The sequence below is a fragment of the Girardinichthys multiradiatus genome, chromosome 17 (assembly GCF_021462225.1).
Source record: "Girardinichthys multiradiatus isolate DD_20200921_A chromosome 17, DD_fGirMul_XY1, whole genome shotgun sequence".
Classification (NCBI taxonomy): domain Eukaryota; kingdom Metazoa; phylum Chordata; class Actinopteri; order Cyprinodontiformes; family Goodeidae; genus Girardinichthys; species Girardinichthys multiradiatus.
The window spans coordinates 9,922,710-9,943,262 of record NC_061809.1 but is presented as its reverse complement, the minus strand read 5'-3'; the positions used below and the strand labels follow the sequence as shown (position 1 = coordinate 9,943,262).

The window sequence follows — 20,553 nt, the reverse complement described above, 5'->3', positions numbered from 1 at the left end:
TCAGGGCAAATCTAGGTGATTTTTCTGACTTGGAAGTTGGATAATTCAACTCTTGATTACTAGCGCTGCTGCAAGGCAGAACGACATAAAGAAGAGAGGCTGCGGTTACCATGTGCATGTTTTTTTGGTGTATGTGTACCAGCTCCCGAGATTCAAATTTATGCCCAGACTCGAGCTCTGTCAGGTTGGATGGTAAGTGACAGTGAACATAAATTTTCAAGTCTTGCCACAGATTCCTAATTGGATTTAGTTCAGTGCTTGGACTGGGCCCTTCAAAAACATGAATACGCCTTGATATAAATCCTTCTGTTGTAGTACTGGCTGTTTGTTTAGAGTTAATATCCTGCAGAAAGATGACCAGTCAGATCTGTTGCAGCCTCTAATTGGTGTTCTTTGAGGCATGTCCTGTATATTTGGTGATTCAACCATGATGATTAATACATCCTAAACAAATATATATGTTTTTCAACCACCCCCTGAGTAAAGAAGCACATTAAATCGGATGATATTTTAATGTAATCTTTCTGCAACGATATGCAAGAAGAAAAAAACACAATCCTCCACAATTGGTGTCTCTATGACAACCCTGCCGAGCCAGGAGGCCCTATTACAAGTTATGGAATGGGATTCCTCTGTTAGTTATATCTTCCCCAAATCCTCGTTGTTGCTCCTCTATTTCTCAGACAACAGAGGTCATTATTCTGGCTGACAGATCTGCCTTGAGATGATATGTGGGCAGGATTGTTCAGCTGTGGGACGAATAATGAATCTCACTGTTTTGCCTTGTTTACATATAGGTGCCGAGACACTACAAGCTCAAACCCTTCAGAAAAAAATGGAAAGTAACACACAAACTGAAATAAGCTCCAGTGTGAGGATGGCCATTTGAAAAATCTGGACACCTTATGAAACGTGTGCTTTTGCAACATAGTAGGACATGTGGATATTTAATGTTCATTTCAATAATAATGAAATTAAATATACACACACAATACACATCTACAAAATAAAATTGTTTCTGGTGAGGAATATAAGAAAAAAAAATCCACAATTATTTCAATTTAAAATTGTTAAAAGCACTCACAGATATATATGACTTAAGCAGCATGTCAAACAAAGTTCAGACTTCTAAGAAAACTGTGGATCAACCCTTTACATAGTGCTATATAGGAATCTTGAATCAGACACCAACTTCAATGACCAACCATGTCAAATATTTAGAGCTGAAGAGGAACTGGAGGAACCCCGCAACATTAAAATGACCCAAAGCATACCAGTAAATCAACCAAGGACTTGATGACAATAAAGAAATGGAAATTGATGAGCCCAGTCAAAGCCCAGATCTGAATCTTATTGAGATGCTGTGGGGTGATGTGAACCAGGCTTAAGCCAAATATCTCACAGCTTAAAGTAAAGAGTCATGGACACTTCTCCTTACACCAATCTTCTGTTTAATGAGTTAACAAGGTAAATGTTTTGCGTTTCCTGTTAAATCACTATTTTCCAGAGATTAATAATAAAAAAAAATTTGACATCAATATGTGGACATTTCTTTTAAAAGAACTGAACAATATTTGGGGTGTCTTCAATTTCAAGTGGGTTGATTTATTTTAATGTAAAAAAAAACAACATTTTTTTCCATATAAATACTAAATTGCTTTTAAGCACATAGCTTTCCTCTGTTCAGTTTATAAAACACTCCAAAGTTAAAGAGTGCTCCAGGGATACATCTAAGTTCTCCTTGCTTATATAGTGTGTGTGTGTGTGTGTGTGTGTGTGAAAGGAAGTGCAGTGTATTCTCTAATCAAGACACATGGTTTTGCAATCAGTATCTAGCTAGGGACCGCTAATTAGGTCTGGGCCACATCTGGGTTCCAGAGTAACATGCTTGCATGTCACTTTCATTATATTCTGGACCAAGGTAGATTATCTGAGTGAGTGATCAGTTGTCTTTACAATAGCAAGAGGTTCCATCTATTCTTGGTCATGCCCCAACACATATACACAGCAGCTCACACACACTTTTCCCTGAAAAGAAGGCTCATAATCATAATTCTCTCCCACAAAAGGAAGCCTGACACAACATCCATGTCACAGCAGAAGCAGATAAAGCCATTCTTTGTCCTTGTTTTTTTACAAATGCTTATAATCAGGCTTTCTTTCACAGCGATCAGCCTTTCCTGGCTTCCTTGTTTCTGAAGCTGTCATCCGCTTTGCTTTTCAATAGTTCACCAGTTTCTATTTGACCCTGTACTAGGGCTGCAATGATTAATCAGCGCAATTGGTGGCGGCACTTACACGACACTCTTAAGGTAGAATTTGGCAGTTGATGCTTTGGATTAATTTGCCCATTCACCAGTTTGTACATCCATTTCGTACCCATGCATTGCCATTTGATCATTTCCTGCTATTTCATACCTGTAAGCAAACCATTTTCTACACATACTGTACTTGGAAAGGTATTTACTTATTTGCCTTCCTACACCTAAACTTTATTTACATCCCGTTCTTAATCTATTGTGCTCATTATGAGGCTGACCCATCGCTTGCAGCAATGAAAGCTCAAATTCTTCTATGACTTTCCATAAGATTTATGAGTGTTTCTGAAAGTTTTTTACCATTCTTCCAGGACTGCATTTGTGACGTCAGACACAAATGCAGTTGGACAAGAAGACCTGGCTTGTATTCTCCCATTTATTGATTTCAAAGGTATTCTATTAGGATGAGGTTATAAAAAATAACAAAAAGGTATAGACTGCAGATCAAAATAGCAAATGAATGTCACAGATTTTAACTGTTTTTAATGTTATATTGCTTAAGCAGCAGTAGCATTTCTCTGAAATGAAGGATATTTTGATACTTTTGAGCTTGACATTTTTGTGTAAAAACCGTCAAACTGGGATAGTTTCACTGAAGGTTCTTATTCCAGGAGAATCTCATACTGGCCTGTGACTCGGCAGCACATATTACCTGATGTTTGGCCAGGAGCAGAGTGTTGTGAGAAACTTCACTCAGTGTGTCCTGTCTATTGTCTTTGGTTGCTCTCACTGAGATCTCGCTCACCCACACATCCACACACCTGAAGCCCTGCTGGATTTTGATTGAACAATGTAATTAGTTATAATTAGCCCTTATTAAAATTGTTAAAAAGCCTCCCTAGTGACTCTGGCTCCAGGTGAGTGTCTGCAGAAGTCTAACACACTAATCCACAACCTAAACTGACAACGGCAACAGCTGTGGGATCTGTGACTTGGTTTTTAATAAATGCTAAGAATTTCTCCTTATTTTTCCACCAAACCAAACTCAACTTTAATAGATCTGTTTCAATGAGTTTTCAATTTCTTTCCTCTTTAACTAGCTGTACGTGACATGAGAAACGACATGGAAAAGTTTCCAACTTTGATAGTCTACAGCCTCTACTTTCTTTACGTGTCATGATGATCTGCAGTTATTCACTGAGCATAATTGTACCACTGTCATGCTTTGGATGATGCGTTCTTTAATCGAGTGTAATTCTGTACAAAAGCTGGAGTTTGAGAAGATACAAAAGATGCGGTAATATCACTGATGTAAAAATTAGAATTTCAAATACAAAATGTTGGATTAATGTTTGTTTTTGCAGTCTTCCTTTTAAAAATCTTTTTTAACTCTGGCCAGCCATAAAAAACGCATTACTTCTGGGTGACATCTTCAACACCACTCGAAGCAAAAACGGCTGCAAATTTACTACAGATGTTTCAGCCATGCACACCTAAAAAAATTAGCCAAAACCACCTTTTTTATTTTAATGATTATCAGTAATGATCTAATGTTTAACTCTCTCCTTGAGGCATGTTACCTTGAGGTAGGTTAAGAGGCTGGTTAAAGGGGATTCATGATGTTTCAACTTTCTTGACATTTTGTCATGTTACAACCACCAGCCTCACCGTATTTTAGTTGGATTTTATGTGATTGATCAACACATAGTAGCATATAATTGTCAAGTGACAACAAATAAAAATGAAACTCTAAGAGGAAGTCATACATTTGTACTTGGTCTCCTTTACTCTGGTAGATCAGATGGCACCAAAATAACCAATAGAGCCCAGGCAGGAGGAACATTAATCAAAGAAGCAGCTAAGACACTAATGATAAATTTGAGGACCTGCAGAGATTCACATCTCAGGTGGAAGCAAACACGTAGAACAAGGGGATCGAGGCAGATGAGACCAAAATTTTGTTTTTTGGCCTACATGCAATATGCTATATATGACAGAAACTAGCGTTGTACACCACCTTAAACACACTATCCCAATACTGAATACAAATCCACGTTTTGTAAAGCAATTAAAAACAAAATGCATCTTTTTGCCTTTACTTTCCTATTATAATTCTGCACTATCACCTAGAATCCCAATAAAACACATTGCAGTTTATGGTTAACATACAAAATGCTAGACAGTTCAAGGGTCATTCATATTTTTTGAAGGCAGTTTGCTCCGGCAAACTTTAAAATCTGCTCGTATCCTCTGGAAAAGGCTTTTTTAAATAAATGTTTTGGTAAGTGTCACTTTACATTTTATAATGTAATTCAAATGTTGTCATCCCCATCTAGGTGCTTTCATTTCTTTATTCTATCCTTCTCTGTTCACTGTTGCAGTTTCCTTTGCTTCTTCTCTGAGCTCGTTTTTAGAGATATGTCGTCTGAAACATCTCCTCAACCTTGCAGCAGGACTAAATTCACATAGCGCTCATCACAGACAACTGCCACATGGCTCCACCCACCACGGAGGCATATTTATGCCAGAGGCTGAAAAGTGAATTCCAGTTGCTTATTTGACACAGTTGTCTTTTTGTGTTTGATGAAAATAACTTCTGTTATCGCCAGTAAACTGCCTCGTGTCTGTCATTTTTAGGAAACAATTACTATCAAAATTACTGTAATTGCAATTAACATTAGCCTTAAAGTCTTTCTTACAGTTGTGCCTGACACAGCTAAGTGTCAAGCATGATAAGCATATGCACAGTGCCTCGCAAACTCCTTAAGCTTTTTTTTTTTTGACATTTTGTCATGTTAGAAACACTAACTTCAGTTAGCTCCATTGGCATTTTACGTGATAGGCCGACACAAAGTGGTGTATAATTGTGAAATTTAATTTTTTTATGTATTCAGCCCCACCTTTACTCTGATATACTTAAATCAAATTCAGTGTAACAAATTGTGTCACTTTGTGTTGGTCTACCCATTAAAATCCCCCAAAAATACACTGGATATTGTGGTTGTAACATGGCAAAATGGGAAAGGGGTGTGAATACTTTTGCAACCCTGTTAATTTAATCTGCATGGCTGATCAAGAGTGATGAGGAGAGAGGTTTGCTGGAAGTATCTTTCAGGGAAAACAACACTTTGGACTCTGCAGTGGAACCATAACTTCTTCAGTAAAAGGAGTAGAGCTGATCAACTTACTAATTAGATCCAGAAGCTTTAAATGAGCAACCAAATGAGAGGAGAAAGATGGAATTGAAACAAAAGCAATTTCTGGATAAGAGCAGATTGCCATGCATCCTGATGAAGCTAATTTAGCTTTTTGCATTGAGCTGGTTTTTCTGTCAGTAATCAAAACAAAGATTCTCTGACACTTATGAAGATCGGCACTGACGCAAATTACCAATGACGTGGAGAAAGTCTGTCCCCACTTCCAGTGATCTTATTTACTCGTTCTTCCAGAGTAAAGGAAAAAATTGTTAATTTCTTCATTCAATTCAATTCTATTCAATTCAAAGATACTTTATTGATCCCCAAGGGGAAATTAGAATTCCAGTACAACCCATCCAAACATACATCATGACACAAGACAAGGGGGGGACGGGTCACCGAGGCTTTGCTGCCCTTGCTAGATGAGAAAAGAGGCCACATTAGGTAAGTAAAGGGAAAAAAAATGATATTTCACACTTTACCCTTAGCAGAATACAGTTTGAGATTGCAATCAACCTCAGCACAAAGAAGCAACAAGTTTACAAAACAACATCATGCCGGGAACGGTGAAGGTGGTGTGAGGAGGTGCATATGTTTATCTTGAGCATGTGTGTGTGTGCAAGTGAGTGTGTCCAATTAAGTCCATGAAGCACTGTCACAGAGGCCATTGTCCTTGATGGTTCGTTGGAATGTTCATCAACCGGCCACAAAGTTCTGAGCAGGTCCACAGATGTCCTCAGGGAAGGGAGGGGGGCAGAGGGAGCAGAGCGTCATGTTTACATAACTTCCAGGAGAAGTTGATGATAGCCAGCCATCAAGGCCGTGCAGGGGAGCCAGATTCAGAAAAACAATAATTATTTGGGTTAGGCTGACTCTTAATTTTCCGTCAGCCTTGAGAGTCTCGCTGGTGCTTCTCAAAGGCGAATCCAAACAGCCAAATTCCTGGTCTTTCGCCAGATCCGAGCGAACAACTTTCTCCAAGATTTATCCCATTTCATCCCTGAGTCCAGGAACCACAACCTGCCTGCGATCCTGTGTAAGGATCCCATCCAGTCTGCGATTCAGCTCACGTAACATCTCGGTCTGAGTGCTGATCGCCCTGAAGATCCCATCACACATGCCAGGCAGCCTCACAATTGCCAGAACAGCTGCTGACATTCTCCAAATTTCTCGATATGCCAGGTAACCGCTGACTTCAAAAAGCAGAAATCCTGATATCAAACATCCAATTATATACACATCTTCCACATCCTCGACTGACATTATCGACAAACGTGCAATCCTCCACTTCTGCCAGGAGTCCATTGTGTATCCAGAGAAAAACATCCCGTCCGGACAAGTGGGCTCTTCTTCACCCTGTCTTCAATTGATCAATTGCACTGAGCTGACCAAATCCATAACTCAGAATTTGGAAGATATGCAAAAAGAGGCTCCAAAAAGAAGACAAGACACAGAGCTGAAGCAGGGCAGATATGGGAGGGGTGCGGGAGACAGAGAAAAAGCGTCCTCCTCCACCAAGAGCAGAAAGAATAAGTATGTTTTCATGTATGTTTTAATCTCAAGTATCACCATCATATGAACTCTGTTGCAATGTTAGTTGCCTAATCATTTTCCTTCGATTTTCAACCTTAAATAACCTCTTGATGTACCAGAGATCCTTGCCAGTAAAACTGATGCTGCTGCAGTAAAAATAAAAAGAGAAACATAACTTGTTGCACCATACTGTACACTAAGAAATGTTAGAATGTGCACATTTCAATAAATTTAAAAAGATTTTTACAAGTCAAGGTGTGGGGGGTCTGTGTTGTCTCAATGCACTTTAGCTCAAAGCAAGTTTGTGTTAATGGAGAAAATCGATTTATTCTCAACAGAAACATTTTTCAGGGGTATAGAAACAAATACTACTTTTATATTAAAATTTAACATTTGAATGAGAATAAGGGATCACTCTTTGTCAACTGTTTGTGGCCAGCTGGCACCTAATAACCACTCTTAAGTATGGTAGAGGATATGTACTGCTGTGGGCCTGTTTAAAGGCCCTGGAGATCTTGTCAGAGAGCCAGGTAAGTTGTGCTTAAAAGTCAGGGGACTTCCATGTTAAGTTATTGCACAAACACGAGGGTTCCTGAGGAACCCATCACTTAGCAGGACAGAAAGCTCCATACGTTTTTATTGTGCATCTTACTCTCCTGTAAGTACAGCTTTTGCAAATGCTGTTTTCAGTTGGTGTTGCAGTGCATTAGAGGATATGGGATATGAGTGGTGTAAGCGCTATAGTGGTGGAAAATTATTAACAGATATATGAAATAATCCAGTTGGCCAGATACATTTAGATCGTGGGCCGGATGGGGCCCCTTAGGCTTGAGCTTCACATGTCTGATCAAGAGAAGGTGTGCAGAGAGGAACAGTCATCAATCACTCTACATTTATGCTCCAACTTTGTCAAATGTTACAAAAAAGGCTATGTGTTGTCTGATTAGCATAAACGGGTTAGCATGTGTAGCTTAGGTAACATTAAAGTCCATCTTTAGGCTTGATGCCAAAGAATATAGACTAGAAACAAGTAACTGGTCAACATTTGGGATTATAACTGATTAACTATGATGTACATTTGTTTAAAGCTATAATTTACTCCATAAAATACCCTGCTCTGTTATAACTGGTTTGTGTCATTCATCACAAGGAAAATTTTTTCTTGAAACAACCTGCCATCGTTGGGTGTTTTTGCCAACTGTGTGTGTTGCATAAACAGAAGGTTTGTCTGAGGACATCATTTCATCACTGTACTTAACATCAGTTGTAGTTGTCATTGTATTTCTGTGTCAGCGTGAAAAGTTCAAACACTTCAAAAGTAGTAAAATATTTTATTGCCATCCAGTGGAGGCAGTTCAGTTCATCCAAAAAATAATAACTCTTCTACTAAACATGCCCATATTTGAAATAAGAACCATTACATTTAGTCCCCGCCCATTTTAACCCAAATTGATCTATTTATTCAGCTCAAAGCATCCATTCTAATCAGTTAGTAATCATTTTAAATAAAATTCCATTTAAACCACTACAGTCATATTTAAAACTAAGATTTCATTATTTTTTTTATATTTTAAAAAACTATTTGTATTAAGTGCACTTCATCCTAGGTTAGTGCATTCAACCCAGTTCAACACAATTCATTTCAAGACATTTAAATTAGACATACATTTCATCCAATTTTTGTTCACTACAATTATATTTACATTTAATTGGCATTAACAATGCTTTCTAACTCAGTGTGGACCGATTCAGTCCAGTTCCACGCAAGTTGACTAGAAACTATTACATTTATTTTAATAAGAATCAAATCGCATAGAATACAGCTCGATTCCATTAATTTCAATTTGATTCAGTTCTATTCCGTAGAGTTTAGCTTACCCTAATTCACTTTAGTTACAGAATATAACAGCATTGATATTTAATAGACACATTTTTTGAATGTTTGTTTTAATTACCATTTAAATTTAGTAATTTCTTTAGATATCCCATGCTGTTTAGCCATAAGAAAAACTGTGTCAAATTGAAAAACATTGCTTATATATATATATATATATATATATATATATATATATATATACAAATAGATCATTTTTACGTCTTCTGGCAACACAATGAAAGAGCATCAGAATCTGATACCAGCATGTCGGGTTGCAGATAAAAAAAAGGATGCAAAATAAGTGCAACTCATATAATAAAGATTCAGTTTTGTGTATAAAGGAAAATAAATCTTTGATTTTTCTAGCATATGTGTGCAAGTGCCTGTTTTTAATTAGCAGCTACTGTAGCAATGCACTTTTTAATCTTAGTTTCCCCAGAAACAGCAGTCAAGAACACAACGCACTGATAAAAGTCCAATTATAGTACATCATCGGTACAGCCTGTACTTCAAGGAACTGGGATGTACAAACTGGATCTAACGAATGTGTAGCTCCCTGATAAAACTATTCCTCTCATTTACTCCTCACATTGATAACTGAATCATGCATACACTGCTCTCAACAAGTCACCATGTTGTTCAGTGTATTGTACAGTAACAAAGTAGGATTTATATCACATACTTTAACGAATGGAGACAGAAATTCTGCGATCACCTAAACTCTAAAGAGTATGAAAGCAGAGATAAATGATAAATCAGTCAGTTAGATCCACCTTTCATGGCTAAAAATGACAACTGAAGAATGTCAAGAGGTCTTAAGGCTTGAAAAAAGTTCTAGCTGAAGATTTCCTCTTGAACCGACGAGTCAGATTAAGTTTGTGAATCAGCTGCAGTGCTTAAAAACAGTAAATCCTAAAGGAAATGTCTTGTTTTTTCTTAGCAGCCCCCTTAGGGAAAATGTGACTGACAGCTCTAGGACACCTTTGATGTTGTATACAGTAACCATCAATCACCTCTGGTGAGATTATAACTGGCGTTAACGTTTCCTGCTAAAGCTGTGTGCACATCTACTCACCCGAGAGGCTTTTCCAAGCGACTGCCAAGCGATCCAACCACCTCTCCGAGGGTGCAGTAGGCCTGGCCCAAGAAGTCCTGGGGAATTAAAGAGATGAGTGAATTTCTTGACATGTATAATACATGTAACCACAGATGGCAAAAAGTCATAAGAAATAATATTTAATTTTTTTTATATTTTTATTTCGGTAATTTAATACAAAAAGGGATTCTTGTCAAAATCCTGAATGGACCTTAGTGTACAATCCTCCAGAGGCTAAAGCTATACTTGGTCCATAGGAATCTTTTTCTACAACACGTTTTCCTTCCACCCCAATTTCTGGTTCATATGCTTGGATACAGCATTGGGTGTTGTGTAGGGATATTTTGTGGCTTACCCTGCTTACTGAGGAATGTGAATGACTTGTCTGCTGGACAACTGTCAAGTCAGCATGACCATAACAAAACACTTTTTTGCTGAAAACAAATCGCATGTCTAAAAAAAGAAAACAGTATCACTCTGTGTAATGTAACGTTATAAGGTATGAGATTTCAGGTATATTCTAATTTATGGATATATACAGGTGTACAGCACCCAACATAAATATAGAAAATAGGTCCATTTGAGTCCTAAAATCACATCGGTGGCCTTAATAAAATCAAATGTTTTTAGAAAATGAAATTGCCATCTTTGTCCCTTTTTTTACCAAGAAGTGAACCCAATTATTACTGTAAAATGCATCTAATTTTAGATCAGAACAGTTTCGAGTAACACCAACATAATTATTTTATTTGCTCCATTCAGTAGCATCTTTTCTCATCTCAATGCCTGCTTTTTCAGATATCGATCATCATAGGAAAAATTCCCACAAGATGAAAAAAAAAAGACATCAAAAAATGCGTTATTTATTTATTCTTTTTATCTGTCTATGATGAAGAAAAATAACAGACCACCGAGCAACCGCAGCAGCTACCAGCATGGAGCCCATCAAAGAACCGACTGTGTGCAGATAATGGCCAATTAGAACAAATAGCAGAACTGACTGGGAAGATAAAGTTAAAAGAAAAGCTATTTATTGTCTAAACTCATTAGAAATCCTTTAAAAACACTGTTTGTCAAACCTTTACTCTACATCTGAAGGCAATAAAATTGAGCAATCTTTAAAAACATTGATAAAATCTCATCTCATTGTGAGATAAGATTTTATCGACCATTTGAACTCAATTTATTTTATCATATAGTCTAATAGGCTGAACATTTTGCTACACCCATACTTTTTACAGTTGCAAATTCCTAATGCTACCACAGAGAGCTTGTCACAGGGGTCGAGGTCAATGGGGAAAAGGGACGCCATGACAGATTCGGATATAACTGCTATTCCTTCAGAGAATAAAAAAAAAAAAATGGTGTATATGGAACTTATTCAGAGAATACACAAAACCAACCAATAATGGAACTCATTGACCTTAAAATAGAAAATAATACGTTCACGTTTCCTAATAAATCGTTAAGCTTGGAAACCGAAATAATTATAAGCTGGGGACAAACTGACGCTGGTTCACATAGTTATTATGGCTTACCTAAAGTTAATAACATACTGAATTTACATGCTTGAAAACCCAAAAATAACATACATTTTTACAAAAACTATGTAAATATGGTGTACTGATAAAATGAAACCCTTTCTAAAAGTTTTCCTTTGCAATGTGGAGCCTCATGTATTTAAGCTTATTGTTATTTACAGAAAAGCATGTACTCAGAAACGATTGTTAGAGGAGCGCGGTGCATGACGCAGCGATACAGCGAGCGACCCATATACGGACGGTTCAGCCCTCGTCACAGCTGTCCCGGGTTCGAGTCCTAACCCCAGAGATCTATACTATATGTCTTCCTCCCTTCTCCACCCCATTTCCTGTTTGCCTAGTTTTGAAAAAAATAAAGAAATTTAAAGGTCACTAGTGGTGGAAAAAAAAAGAAAAATACAGGTCCTATTAGCTTATGAGATCACTAGAGGGAGACGGATATTATCGGCCTCACAATAATTCAGACTATATTTCCCTGTGGATAAAGTATTTTTTCTCCATGGCGGTGACGTGATTACAAGCCAATCAAATGTACTGGCATTTTCTTTTCAACTTCAAGAGCGGGAACAGATTGTGTTCGCGCATGCGCAGAGGATAGTCAGGGCAATTGCAAACGACAAGACAAAACTAGCTAGAGCAAACTGAGAAGAGCAAAGAAACAATGTCAGTACATAAACGGAGATATATTCTATCAGATTCCGAACATAGTGATGTGGACACTGTGAGACGGATGCCGAATGAGACTCCAAAGTCACGCATTACTACTCCCGGGGCAGGCGCCATTGGTAGCAGCACCACCAACACCGGTCTCACATCAGACGAAATATGGACGTAAGTAAGCATGTTTTTATCACTTTTAGATTAAATTAGGGGCTTGATGTCGGGTTGTGTACATGTTTTACAGTACCAGTGCCTCCCTCCCGCCATAATCAGATAGGCGTTTTTCTCGGCACCTAGCTAATAGCTGAATAGTACCCGGCTAATACCTGCATGCAGCCCCAAATGAGTCTCTCACCGTCTAGCAGCATCTTCCCCTCTTCCCTACATCCCCTCATTTCCCCCGTTTCTGTGTTCTGGGTTGTTCTTAAAGTTTGAGAATATCTGTGGTTGTACCCACATTTAAAATTGCACAAAGCTGCTATCTGAGGAGCTGAAATATTTCCACATATGACGAGCGGAACATGCCGCTATTGTAATTCAGCCATTTTAGCTCGACGAGATGTTAAGGAAAAATAATTATAATTACATCCAGGTTTTGTAAACCAGGCAGGATCAGCCTAATCCTAATCCACCCTCAAAATCCTCATCACAGTGACCATCAAGTAAAAACCTATTGAGATGACATGTGTTGTGAATCGGCTCTATATAAATAAACTAGTAGGATATGTAAATGTGTGTCTGCTTGTTTCAACTCAAAGAGTATTTACTTGGGCTAACCCAATCTTTTTTTTCCTCCTAGATCAATATGTAAAGTACTTGATGCAGTGTCCAACCTCGGAGTAAAAATAAAAGAAATCAGTCAAAAGATTGATGCACTGCAAGAGAAGGTCCTAACACTACCAGAAAGAGCTCAGAATATGCAATTTAAAACAAAAACTCCATCTGTAAGTCTACATAGTTTGTCACTGTGCAATTGCAGTCGCAATCGTTGCATCACATTATCACTGGTATTATAGTACACACCAATATTTTTGTGTACATGTCAGTTTAATAGATTTTATCCTATCTATAAAAACAATATCAGGTGAATGTTACTGCTTTAGGATCTAGGACAGTCCACATTTTTAGTAATGATCCAGTTGTGGTGATCCTGAAATGTTTTATGGGGTACTTTAATAGGTTTTAATTTTGTTATTTACTGCGATGCATGACTATTCTTACAATTTGCCCTCTTTTTCAGTGAGAGATTAAAAGACTGCATTCTGCTCTAGGGGAGGACATGCAGTACAAAGGAAATGAAAGGTGAGAAAGTAACAAACAGTTTGTTTGGAAATAGGCTGCATAGTTAATCGGTGGCCCACTGTTTAGCACTACAGCTATGTAACAGAATGATCTCTGGTTCTGTGGAGTTTGCATTGTTTCCGTTGTTTGAGTAGGTTTCTTCTGGTTTCCCCATCACTAAAATAACCACAATAGATTAATCCCTCAGCACGTTATTCTGACCATTAGCCTGGCTCAATATCTATCTGTATATTGTTGGTGCTTGCCCATATAGCTCTTTACAGGTTCCCCCAATAGCATCAAAGTATGGGTCAAATGCAGTGGACATAAACCAGTGTGGACAATCAAGTACACCTTCATCTAAGGCTGCATGTTTTCTAATTCTTATTCAACTGATAGTGAAAGAAAGAAATTGAAACAATTGCCAAAGTGAACTATACTTCATGCTACTTGTTTAAGGAGCTCCTGGCTGTTAATCACTCAAAACCCTATCCACATTTCTGTCCCAGTGACTAATACTGAGCTGTGATCAGCCGTTTGTCCAAAACAGCTGTCTAATGTCTAGCTGATTATGCATTCACTCTGGACCTCTGAAATATTGTGTCCAACAGCAAGTCAACTTTGCAGCCTCTGCCATCCTACTCAGGTGCTTAAATTCTTCAGAAGTTCAGTTTATTTGTACTTTGCATTATACATTTGATTTAAATTATGGAGTCAATTTTGATTATGATTATTCTTTTTATCTTGGACCCTAGATATTGAACCTGTTTTTAAAAATTTTTTTGCGTAGTGAAATTGTTCTACTCCCTCTCTCTTTAATTGCCTTTGTTTTGTTTTGCCAAAAGGTTTGCCTCTACACACAACATGCCATATCAGCAGGAGTTTGAGCATGATATTATACACAGTAAGTTTAGCACCTGCATTGTTATTTTGTTTAAATATAATAAAAAATACATTGACAATAAGGGCTGTCCCGGTGTCAGATTTTCCCTGCAGTTATGTTGCGCGTCTCAATACCGCGGTATGGGTTAGGGTTACCTGCAGTCTTTGGCATATTGCTTGAGTTGCTTGTCTTCATTAACAAACTCAAAAAAAGCTGCAAAACCATGTTTCCTCTTTGTTTGACCACATCAATTTAAAGCATGAAAATGGGCAACACACCGCCGATTGATGGCTGATCGGATTTTGACCAAATTCTACAGCTATCTTCCAGACCTAGCCCAGAGATCAGGTATAAAATATGGTAATGATTGACAGAAGTTATTAACTTTTTAATAAAAGTTTGAATTATTTTTATTATTAATTATTACAGCACAATGCAGATCGTTAGAAATACGCGTGTAATTCTTACTCTGCCCACAAGATGGTGCCAGAGTACTGTAACAGTAATTTCCTTTGAGAATTAAGCGTTTTAAGTTTCTCACCATTTGCCCAAAAAGGATTCATAATCATACCAGGTTAAAGATGAATGTAACTTTTACTGTATTCATTTACTAACCCTGATCTATGATGTCTCCTCCTCACCAGCCCCTCTGACTTCTGGTGTGCCCCAAGGTTCCATTCTTGGTCCTGTACTTTTCTCTGTATACTTAAGGCCTTTACGACAATCATCATGATGTGTCTTTCCATCTGTATGCATACAATCTACAGTTCTTTTTTCCCATGTCCTCATACTACGCAAACACACAATCTATCCAATCATCCCTTAATGACATCAAAATGTGTTTATCACTAAACTTTTTTTTGTTTGAATGAATCCAAAGTTCATACTCCTTGGTCCTTCTAGCCAAGCAAATGCGTCAAATGAGTTCATGAAATCTGCTCACTAATACATGCCCCTGAACGCTCTCCGTTTCGTGTCAGTGCACGCTCACCCTCCTGCAGGTCCCACAAGGCCTCTGGTCATTCTCTCTTCTGATGTGAGCAGATGTAAGCTCTGACATGGCCCATGAGTGCCACTGTAATATTTACATCTCAGATAATTGTGAAGAGTTGGCGTTTATCTCTTTCTCCATCTCAAGTTTCTTATTTCAATGGACAGTGCATCAAGGTCAAGAAAGAATGCTTCACCTATAAATGCAGAATTGCTATTTTTTACTCATTTTTCCTTTTTTTTTTTTTTTTTATAGGAGCATGCAGGCGTTACTATGAACATTGTAAGCGGGATCACAGACTGATTGAAGAGAACAAGATCAAACAAGACAGAAGACTTAAAGCCCTGACTAACAGGAGGCACAGAGTAAGGATATAACTGTCCTAAGCACTAGTTTTGGACAAGATAATTCTCAGATGACACTTGTTCTGTCCCTTCTCCAAGATGCTAACCATGAGCATGACCTGGCCTTTTCCTCTTTTATCACCTGGTGTTATGAAAATAATTTAGACCTTAATTTGTCAAAATAAAAGAGCGTATTATAGACATGCCAATCCATTGTGCCACACAATAGCACAACTGTTATATTTGTTTTTTTTTGTTTTTTTTTAACTCTAATTTTAATTGAGACTTTTTCTTTATACAGGTGACAGACAACTTCTGGTAGAATAATAAAAAAATTTAAATGATGATTTATTTTTTATGTACTGACCAATAAATGAGACTTTACAGAGCTAGTGTCGACACAGATTTGTGTCTGTTTGACCACATTTGTAAAATCAGTAAACACTTAATTGGTAAGAAATTAATGCCAGAAGCTTATATACACAGGAAAAGTGATATTGTGAAAATTAATATTAAGAATTTAGCATTTTCTGCATGCCTTTTTAGATATGAGGGTAAGTTTTTGAATGCAGATAGCTCAGTGTTTTGATGCAAACACTGGTGGCTTTAGAAACAAATAAATATTCTAAAATGTAGTGAAGTAAAAAAGTTCAGAAGACGATACATCCACTTAATCTTTCATTGTTTGTGTTTATACACATTTTTTTATTACCAATTTTGACTTCCATTTTTGTAATTTTTCAGCTACTTAATACACGCAAGGAGGTGGCCAGAAAGTTGCTGAGTGCTGAAGATCTACTATACAGGTCCTTCTCAAAATATTAGCATATTGTGATAAAGTTCATTATTTTCCATAATGTAATGATGAAAATTTAACATTCCTATATTTTAGATTCATTGCACACTAACTGAAATATTTCCGGTCTTTTATTGTCTTAATACGGATGATTTTGGCATACAGCTCATGAAAACCCAAAATTCCTATCTCACAAAATTAGCATATTTCATCCGACCAATAAAAGAAAAGTGTTTTTAATAAATAAAACGTCAACCTTCAAATAATCATGTACAGTTATGCACTCAATACTTGGTCGGGAATCCTTTGGCAGAAATGACTGCTTCAATGCGGCGTGGCATGGAGGCAATCAGCCTGTGGCACTGCTGAGGTCTTATGGAGGCCCAGGATGCTTCGATAGCGGCCTTTAGCTCATCCAGAGTGTTGGGTCTTGAGTCTCTCAACGTTCTCTTCACAATATCCCACAGATTCTCTATGGGGTTCAGGTCAGGAGAGTTGGCAGGCCAATTGAGCACAGTGATACCATGGTCAGTAAACCATTTACCAGTGGTTTTGGCACTGTGAGCAGGTGCCAGGTCGTGCTGAAAAATGAAATCTTCATCTCCATAAAGCTTTTCAGCAGATGGAAGCATGAAGTGCTCCAAAACCTCCTGATAGCTAGCTGCATTGACCCTGCCCTTGATAAAACACAGTGGACCAACACCAGCAGCTGACACGGCAACCAGACCATCACTGACTGTGGGTACTTGACACTGGACTTCTGGCATTTTGGCATTTCCTTCTCCCCAGTCTTCCTCCAGACTATGGCACCTTGATTTCCGAATGACATGCAGAATTTGATTTAATCCGAAAAAAGTACTTTGGACCACTGAGCAACAGTCCAGTGCTGCTTCTCTGTAGCCCAGGTCAGGCGCTTCTGCCGCTGTTTCTGGTTCAAAAGTGGCTTGACCTGGGGAATGCGGCACCTATAGCCCATTTCCTGCACACGCCTGTGCACGGTGGCTCTGGATGTTTCTACTCCAGACTCAGTCCACTGCTTCCGCAGGTCCCCCAAGGTCTGGAATCGGCCCTTCTCCACAATCTTCCTCAGGGTCCGGTCACCTCTTCTCGTTGTGCAGCGTTTTCTGCCACACTTTTTCCTTCCCACAGACTTCCCACTGAGGTGCCTTGATACAGCACTCTGGGAACATCCTATTCGTTCAGAAATTTCTTTCTGTGTCTTACCCTCTTGCTTGAGGGTGTCAATAGTGGCCTTCTGGACAGCAGTCAGGTCGGCAGTCTTACCCATGATTGGGGTTTTGAGTGATGAACCAGGCTGGGAGTTTTAAAGGCCTCAGGAATCTTTTGCAGGTGTTTAGAGTTAACTCGTTGATTCAGATGATTAGGTTCATAGCTCGTTTAGAGACCCTTTTAATGATATGCTAATTTTGTGAGATAGGAATTTTGGGTTTTCATGAGCTGTATGCCAAAATCATCCGTATTAAGACAATAAAAGACCAGAAATATTTCAGTTAGTGTGCAATGAATCTAAAATATATGAATGTTAAATTTTCATTATTACATTATGGAAAATAATGAACTTTATCACAATATGCTAATATTTTGAGAAGGACCTGTAATATTTAAAACAGGGTGTTGTTCAAGGAACATTTTTGTATAGCGTTTTAAGTGCTTACGACAGGTTGTCAGGTGTTTGTAATTCTTTTCATTTTGGTGTTAAACAAATGTATTGCAAAAGGTTAAAACTGTATTGATTTTTTTATTTGCAATCTTTTTAAGAAAATTTTGAGTTTTATATAGTAAAACCATTTCAATGTTCTCTGTGTTTTGAGTCATTGTGCATTACAATTTATGTGCCTACTCCACAGTGGTTGTTGGTTCGTGATAAACAGTAGGCTACTTCAATAAACCAAATTTTCTCTATCATGACACTTTTTCAGCTGTATGTGCATGGGCCCATACCAAATATGCAGAATTATAGAAAAGTGTATATAAATCTGTTTCAACTGGGAATTTTCTACCCTCGAAATGTAGAATTTTTTTGTAGTGAAAAAAAAAGTTAGATATTTCAGTTTGAAATACCTGATGCGTTACAGGAATAAATACCGTCTTGCAAATGTCATGTGTAGGATGTGAAGATCCCAGATGCCATTGTTTAAGGGTTTGGGTTCACTGTAGGATATGTATCGAGATCTTCACAAGATCCAGAAAAAATGCAAGAAAATCCAATTTGGGATCTTCTGAGAATAAAAGCTCAGGATATGTAAGGATAATGGAAAATCTTCAAAAGATGTATTCAATATACAAAGAAATCCTTAATAGGATCTTAGGAAAATGCGGGCCCAGGATATTAGCGTATACTTCAGGATACGTGTTGAGAGATCTTAGGAAAATCCGTTTAAAATGCAAGAAGATCGTGGGAGGATCCTCTGAAAATCCGTGTGTTGGATTTTATCAGTATACTCCAGACATAAGTATCCGAAGTCCGGATATCTCCGGATGCAAAGTAGTCCCTATCCTGAATTATCCGGAATTAGCATACCTCAAATATGCATTTTGCATATCTTCGGATATGTCCTTTATCTTTGAAAAAATACGGGTTGCATCTTCCCGGATTCCAATCCTTTTTGTCCAGTGTTGGCTTTCCCTCTGGGATCTGCATCTTGGCTGCAAAGATGGTAAGCTGCCTTCGAGTCAATGTGCATGTCTTACTTCATATGAGGTAATAAGGAAAAAGGACAGAGAAGATAGCAAAATGGATAGGACCAACGAAACGAATAAGATTATAAGAATAAAAAAAAAGGTTTACAAAAGCCTAAATTCTAATTGAACAGATGAAGGAAAGTTTCTATTCTATTTTAAATGTGAGTAATAAGAGAAAGTACTGACAGTGCAAAACTATTCAAACGCTTTTCATATTTTGTCACATTACAACCAAAAACTTTAATGTATTTATTAAGATTTTCTGAGATAACCCAACACAAAGACGTGCACAGTTGTGAAGAGGAAGGTAAATATGTCTGGACCCACTGTTACATTTACTTCACACATAGCGTTTTGCAATAAGGTCACCTTCTTCCACGTGTTTGCAGTGTCCCCTAAATCGCAAACTTTAAATGGGACATCTTAAAGATTTGTGTCAGTAATGGCTTTTCTTCTTGTCACTCTTCTATAAAGGCCAGATTTATTGAAGGCATGACTAATAGTGCTCCTAACAAGAGATTCCCCACCTGAGCTGAGAAGCTCTGCAGCTCCTCCAGAGTAACCATAAGCCTCTTGGCTGTGAATACATTACACACAGGTAGATACATTCACTAATTGGGTGACTCCTGACGGTAATTGGTTTCAATGGCTTTTTATTTGGGGGAATCACTTTTCAGACAGCCATGTATTGTCACAATTATTCACTACTTTGTGTTGGTCTATTCCATAAATATTCCAATAAAATACATTAAAGTCTGAGGAACTTGACAAAATAAGAAAGAGTTCTAGGGTTCTTCTCTATTACGTTAAACTAAGAGCTGCATCCTCCGGGTTTAAGGTGATGAAAACTCTTTTCATTTTCATGCAATTCTTTATGCAAACAGTCTTAAATATTATATTGCATTTAAGGCAAGTGATTGCACACTTAAAACCCACGACCCCGAGCAAAGTCTGCTTTCGTAGAACTCGCCAACCTCTTAACGTCCATTGTAATCCAGGGGCTGCCAGCTGCACTGCCTTAACCTCATTGAAGTCAGCTCTAATGTAGTGCTGACTTTAGCTATACGTTAGAAAAACAAGGATTTAAAACCAAGAGTTCTGTGTTGCCATTTAGGTCAAATTAACTGCTTTTAGTTTTACTTTCAGAAGGATTTAGTGTGACCCATATATATCAAATAAAATGCAGAGGACAATTTGTCCATTGTGAGATCAAGAAAGTCTATATTGTTGATAAAGAAAAAAAAAAGGACTGGTGGCCTAATGGTTAGAGAGCAGGGCATTTGTGTCCCGGAATGCATACAAGTACCCTGGTTCAAATCCCACAGCCTGCCACTCTGGGTCCCTTAGCAAGACCATGAGCCCCTAAATGCTCCTGGCACAATTGCAGCCCATTG

At 37.9% G+C, this 20,553-nt stretch overlaps 1 protein-coding gene across 2 annotated transcripts in view; it reads right to left on the bottom strand.

The window, feature by feature from the left end:
* The window catches only part of LOC124883071 (copine-8), a 127,897-nt gene that overhangs the window by 53,050 nt on the left and 54,294 nt on the right, over positions 1-20,553 (bottom strand). For both annotated transcript variants that reach the window (XR_007042073.1, XM_047389952.1), the window contains exon 6: positions 9,940-10,016. Coding sequence is in view for 1 of the 2 variants with exons in the window: in XM_047389952.1 (XP_047245908.1) it covers positions 9,940-10,016 (77 nt within the window). In the remaining variant the exon portion in view is untranslated. The remainder of the gene's footprint in view (positions 1-9,939; positions 10,017-20,553) is intronic.